The 7,039-nt window shown below is 38.3% G+C and overlaps 1 protein-coding gene across 6 annotated transcripts in view; it reads right to left on the bottom strand.

Moving 5' to 3' along the window:
• LOC135200863 (uncharacterized) overlaps positions 1 to 6,232 on the bottom strand; it is a 55,970-nt gene extending 49,738 nt beyond the window's left edge. For 2 of the 6 annotated variants that reach the window (XM_064229572.1, XM_064229573.1), the window contains exon 1: positions 6,017 to 6,121. In XM_064229572.1, the coding sequence (XP_064085642.1) occupies positions 6,017 to 6,106 (90 nt within the window). In that variant the 5' untranslated portion in view covers positions 6,107 to 6,121. Of the gene's footprint in view, positions 1 to 5,444; positions 5,484 to 5,941 lie in introns of those variants that run through there. The other 4 variants (XM_064229574.1, XM_064229575.1, XR_010311385.1 and 1 more) reach the window with 3 other exon arrangements.
• Positions 6,233 to 7,039: the final 807 nt, after the last annotated feature.

The raw sequence follows: 7,039 nt of genomic DNA, 5'->3' as shown, positions 1-7,039 counted from the left end.
CCATGGAACAAGCCCACCAAAGGGGCCACTGACTTGAAATTCAAGCTTCCAACGCATGTTGGTATCAACCTCCCACCGCAGACACCACACTGCAGAAGTAACTGATCATGATACGGAGCCAGTGATTTTTCATCGCCTGGGGTAGACCCCAACCCGCGACATCTGAACGGAATGCCACGACACTAGCCACCATACCTGCGGACCAACTAAGTTACAATGGTTAGATTTTAAATGATCAAACGCTGCTGTTGAAGGTGGAATTGGAACCACACAATGAGACAAGAAGGTTGTAAGTCTTAGAAGAATGAAAACCGGGAAGGGGGGAAAATCCACTCATCCATAACTATTGTATGTGAGAAACAATACTCCGGTCCCGACATCCAACCCAGTTCCCGAGATGAAACCGGGGCGTTTACCAATTGCTCTTCTCGCGGCATGACAGAGGTCAGTCGATGACCTTTGGTCACCTCTTGCGCGAGGTGACATTTAACGATGGCGTTAGCGTGGGGAGTTTTGGCCCTGGGGGTGTGGGCATTGTGACCGCGATACCAAAGCATGCCCAAGTATGCAAGAGGCGGAGCCAGGCTCCTAGAGATATCGATTTTTGGCACTTTTCTCAACGTTTTTTTGTAGACCTGTCATATTTCTCCCTTTCTGCTTGGAGAGCGGTAGTAATCAGGCGCATGTACACATGCTCGTGTAATGTTGTAAATGCTGTACTCTTTACTTTTAGGTGTTATGCATTTCTTTTTCAATATTAAATGTTTCCTTTAACATTGAATGGAACCAGAAAAAGAAAACTAGAATTTGGCAGTGACCACTGACTTGTTTTTATGGGAAAAGCTTCAAGTTTTGAATATATATATATATATATATATATATATATATATATATATATATACACGTATATATATATACGTATATATTTATATATACAATATATAACACACACACTGTACACATTGGGTGTAACGGTATTTATTCACTACAGTAAAGATTATGATTATGCATGCAATAAAGGTGCACTAATAAAACATATACACAAAACGTGTATATGCTTACGTGCACTTGTTGACTCTTATGTGAATGGATACGATACACTCAAGAGTTGTACGTGTGCGTGTGTGTTTGTATGTTATTATGCACTTCATGAATCTGCTGGCAAGTGAAAGTGCCCACAGCGTCAAAATTGCCTAAAAAAATAAATTGCATAAGAGAGAGAGAGAGAGTAGATGAGAGCAGAGAGAGACGAGAGCGAGAGAGAGAGAAGAGAGAGACGAGCAGAGAGAGAGAGAGACATAAATTAAATAGTGCATCTCTTTCCTCTCCCTTCCAAAATTAAAAATGAATATTTTCTGTCTTTCTCTTCCCAAAGAAGATCTTGATCTTCGCATTCCGTCTGCTTCCCTCTCTTCTCTTCCTTTCGGACAATGGGACGATGCTCCTTGCAAAAGGGCAAAGGAACACGTGTGTGTGTGTGTGTGTGTGTGTGTGCGTGTGACGTAACAGGTGCGACCGACTGTGACGAAAGTAAGGAGAAGAAGTCGGTTCAAGGATATGGTCTCAGCTCGGCAGAAGACGACAAAGAGAACTGTAACCTCGTCCTTAGCGAGTCGCAAGGTCGTTCGTTCCGTCTGGCAAGCCGCTGTGTTACGTCTGGGGGTTCCTGTGGCGTTATGCTGGGCCCGTCGTAATTTAAAACGTTTGGACTCTCAGTCTGGGGCTCTGTTATCTAATGTTTAGATTTACAGTCTAAGACTCGTTGTATTACGCTGGTACTCAGTCTGAAAGTGTATTGGTATGTTGGGACGCAAAGTCTTCGAATCTGTAATGGTGCACTGGGGGTTTAAACCTGGACTATTGATAACTGACATTGGGAATTCTAGCCTGGGCGTTAGGTACTGTCACACTGAAACTCTCAGTCTGGCAATCTTTTGACGTTATGTCAGAATCTCAAAACAAGGACTCCTGCAGTACTACCCTAGGGCTGTCACTCTGGGACTCTCATAAGGCCGTAAAGGGACTAAATTTTAGTACATTGCTCTTGGGATTAATTTTCTCCACCTCGTCAACGCTCCGGGACTTCTAAGAATGTCAGCTGCTCTTCGTAACGCCATATAACGAACTAGTGGTGTCATGTTGCGCCTCTTTTTAAGGATTCAACGAAAGTCACAAGCAAAACTAATCCACAACCTCAACCGTTTAATATTCAGACACGGTTCTCCGCTACGGATTTGTTATTGCCAAGCTCTGCTCGGATCTCACATCTTGCCTAAACAAGGTAATGTCAAAGTTGACGTTACCTGGAGTAACCTTTCTCTTGTGAGAGGGAAAACATGAGACCGAGAGCGCCCATGTTTATCTTCGTTATCTGTTGAAAGAAGCACTGCACTTTTGGTGTAAATCAGATTAAAGAACAATTGCTTGATATATATATATATATATATATATATATATATATATATATATATATATATATATATATATATATATATATTATATATATATATATATATATGAAAGTTTGTTAAAAAAAAAAAGTCCACAATAGTATGGCAGACTGACGGAGTAATCAGTAAATATGCAATAATGATTCCAAATGAACTTAATGAACATGATAGGCAATATTTTCTATGAGAAAGGAAGCAAAGGAATGTACAGACTTATGGAAGCTCCTTGACCATCCAAAAATAAATGTACTTTACTAAATCTACTTTATACCTCAATAGGAGGCTCGAAATCCTTTTTTTTTTCTACTCGTTCCCTCATTTAGAACAAGTCGAAGGGTAAGAGTAATTCGTTTCCACCTCAGAATAGGCTCCGACTTCAGTCACTTTCGCCTCAACTCGGAGAACACTGGAAATTGAAGCCTTTTCCCTCAAATTATGAAAGAATTTGATCATTTATTCCTCACATTAGCAACGGATCAAACTTACAATCGTTCTCTCTTCACCCTAGAAAAGACTAAAGCTTGAAAAATAAATAAAAATAAAAAGGCCAGGCTGGAAAAGATCTTTTCCCTCAGCTTAGAAAATTCCCAAATTTAATGTTTTATATCTGGACCCAAAAAAATACAGAAAGAAAAAAAGTTTTACTTCTACTCCGTATCAAAAGCAAAACCTCGAATTTTGAAAGAACCCGTTCTTCTCTCTCTCTCTCTCTCTCTCTCTCTCTCTCTCTCTCTCTCTCTCTCTCTCTCTCTCTCTCTCTCCAGACTTAGTGTTATATATGTGCACCCAACAATACGTATTAAATAAAAAAGCTTTATTTTTAATTCGTCTGTACCAAAAATAAAAAAAAAATGCATAAATTAAAAGGTTTTACTTCTACTCCGTACCAAAAGCAAAACCTCGAATTTTAAAAGATACCGTTCCCCCCCCCCCTCTCTCTCTCTCTCTCTCTCATCTCGCTCGTCTCTCTCTCTCTCTCTCGTTTTTCCTTTCATTTCGGCACGATCCTATGACAATGCAAGTGCCCCGAGTCAAGCGCCCGAAGTCAGGTGTTAAAAGAGGAAATTTTTGCCAGAATTTCACCTGGGCACAAAAGCGACACGTCGTCGTTTGAGAAAGAATGAGATTTTTCTCGGATTAAAGAAAGAGAAAATCTTCGGTTCCGGATCACAGGGTGCGCGTTGGTCGGTCAATGAAGGCACGGACACTGGAAGAGATAAATCGCGGATATGGGCATATAGAATAGAATCACGTCCGCATACATGCATACATACATACATAGGTACAAACACAAACACACACACACATATATACATAAGTGTTTGTGTGTGTATTTTCTACACGCTACTCGTTACATTGTCCAACTTTACCTATGGAAATACAACGCTTAACAACAAGACTCTCTGAAATATTCTTTGCTACTCTTACTAAAACCCCATAAAAATTCGAATAGAGCATAAAACTAACCACCATACAATATTTTTATATATATATATATACATATATATATATATATATATATATATATATATATATATATATATACACATATATGTATATATATACATATATGTATATTCATATTATAAACCTAAGCTCTCAGCTAATGCCCTCCCCTCAAGGAGATAAAATGTTTCTAAAATAAAAAAAAAATAAAAAAAATACCAACATCACGGTTGAAAGTATACACAAACTTAATACAAGAGACTACGAGTCTGCTTCGAATCCCTTAAGGGGTTTTAATGTAGACTTCTCTCCACTTCACTTACTTCGCCTTGCTTTCGTTCAACACACTGATAATAATACCATTGATAATAGTAATATCAATAATAATAATAATGAACCAATTCGTACTACACTGCCAAATACACACTCTAGAAAAAACAACTTGATTATGAAACTCTACAGACCAACTTAGTGAATCACGAAAACGTGCTTATTAGAAAAGCCTTAATATTACGACTGGAATTTAAAGGGGGATTTTCACTTGGCAAAAAATTAAATCTTAAAAATTACAAAATACTAAATTAGAAAGTTTGCGTTACAATTTAAAATCTAATGCAAATTAGAGATGGGGATTTGTACTATTTTAGTCCACCGTTTCCTAATAATCCAGGAAAAAGTGTATGTATATTATATATAAGATACATACATACATACATATATATATATATATATATATATATATGTATATATATAGTATAGTATATATATATATATATATATATATATATATATATATATATATATATATATATATATATATAAGTTCCTGTCACACTCAGATAGTTATAGTTATTGACACTAACTTTCCTTTTTCATCTCATAACTAGCACGAATAAAATATTAATTAAAATAACAGCAAAGAGCGAAACAAAAGAGGGCGGCAGCTGAGCGCATGCGCAAGATGTCGCAGATAAGAAATTTAAGGCAGAAAGCGTGATAAAATGGGAAGGAAAAGTGAAAAAGAAACATTGATGAGAAGAGAGATTTGGAGGATAGAGAGAAAGAGAGCTCTCCTGGGACATTAAAATAAGGAGAATAGAAGAAGGACTTTCGAAATATCTTTAGGTTGAAACAGGAGATTAACAGTTTTAAGGAGAATAGAGTTAGATTAAAGAGGAAATAAAGAGATGATTCACTGTTGCTTTTTGTGCATCAAAATATGTACAAAAATAGATTTCAAAATATTAAAATTTTATCATAAATATGCATTCTCTAAGCAATTCACTATGATTATTAAACCCCCATGGATACTAAAAGATTTTAATACAACAACAAAAATGCAAGTTAATCAAATTAATCAAACTAACATGGCTTCAAAATTGCAGAGAGAGAGAGAGAGAGAGAGAGAGGAGAGAGAGAGAGAGAGAGAGAGAGAGAGATATTCTATATCTCTTTTTAAGGAGGACATGGTAAGATGCAAGCATATAGGTCCAACAAGAGATGAGTGTTTTAATTCTCGGTTAATAATCAACGGCAAGTCATATATACGTAGTTCACTTGTTGCACTTTCATAGGGAAATCGCATTGACGTCAGTTTCCAAGACGCTCTCTCATCCACGGCTTATCAGATCAATTCATCTCACTGCAATGCATCGTTCTTTCAAAATTTAAAAACAAAAACAAAAAATAATTCACAGTCACTTTTCAGTTCGTTCGTCACTGTCCATTGTTGTTGTAGTGGTTGTTGCAGTTGGTGTTGTTGCTCTTTGAGTTCGCTTCTCTTCGGAGAACGGCGAGATGAAGAAACAACAGAATTTCAGGTTTGTTTCCCCCTCGGACTGACAATTCTCACTGAAACCAGATTGTGTACATAATATCCATTGAGTGCACCGAAACAAACGCTGTCCTTTGAAAGATACGAGGAAGGAAAGAAGGTAAGAAGGAAGGAAGGAAGTCGACCGCTCCTCCCTCTGCGTTTCTCTCTCTCTCTCAGTCTCTCTCTCTCTTTACCTGCTTCTCTCTTATTAATCTCTGTTTCTCTCTACCTCTGTATCTCTCTCTACCTCTGTCTGCCACCGGACCAAGAAAAGGGGATTTGGAGTGTGTCGTGTGAGGCTCACCTTTTTCAAACAAGAACGACAAGAACACGTGCGTGTGTGCTCGCTACGAGGCGTGTGGATGCGTTGTGGTTCCCGGCCAGTCTTCCACATGCCCTTATATACCTTTCTACTTTCAGTACGCCGAGGTGATACTTCAGGCGTTGTGAAAAAGGAATCATAAAAATGTTGACTCAAGGTTAGTGGCGCCGATTGGCCACTAAAGTTCTGGAGGATTCTGACGTCACGGCTCCCCATGTCAAAAGGCACTGGTTGGACATGTTTCTTCAGAGGAGCGAATCTTTCTTAAATAAGTTCGTTTCGGCTTCGAATTGGCGTGGAATGGTTCCCTTTCGTTCAGGGGTCCGTTTCCTCGCCACAGAATTGGGTAAAGTCCAGTTAAATGAATTATTTCCAGTACGAATGGAAAATTTCTTCCAGTACGAATGGAAAAATATCGTGCGCCCGGCAGCGGTGTCGGTGAGGGATGGGGGGCGGGAGGGGCTCAATTTTGCGGGCAGCGGGTATGCAACAGCAACGAGGTTCACTATCATTCTGGCACTCTCCAGAGAAACAACTGGCAGAGACTTGGAAATGACGCAACACACGAGGGACAAAATAAAAGAAAAAAAAAATAGCAATAAATATACTTCAGTCGCTTACTTCAGCTCTAAGAGGTTAGAATGAATCCGAATTTATTTTGAAAGACAAATCGGCTAATTATAAATGACCCAGATCCACTCCTGTTAGATATTTAAGCAAGAGGCCACTGAAGCAACCCTGTGAGATTTTACAGGTAAAGCACCATTCAAGAGTTGAAGATAAATGAATGAGTTTTTCAGTTTCAGCAGTTAGAAATCGTGAAGCCGCGAAAATTTAAAGTACTCGTAAATATCGCTAATTTATTTACAAATGGATGTTCCTTTGGAAGAAAGTATTCGTCCACAGAGTAATCCCCATTCCAACATAATAAAACTGTCAAATATCTTTAAATTTTTCATTAGAAAAATTAAAAGGCATTGGCATATGGGAGATTTTACCCTACCC

The sequence above is a fragment of the Macrobrachium nipponense genome, chromosome 27 (genome assembly GCF_015104395.2).
Source record: "Macrobrachium nipponense isolate FS-2020 chromosome 27, ASM1510439v2, whole genome shotgun sequence".
In the NCBI taxonomy this organism is placed as follows: Eukaryota; Metazoa; Arthropoda; class Malacostraca; order Decapoda; family Palaemonidae; genus Macrobrachium; species Macrobrachium nipponense.
The sequence above is the reverse complement of the archived record's forward strand: the minus strand, read 5'-3'. Positions and strand labels throughout refer to the sequence as shown.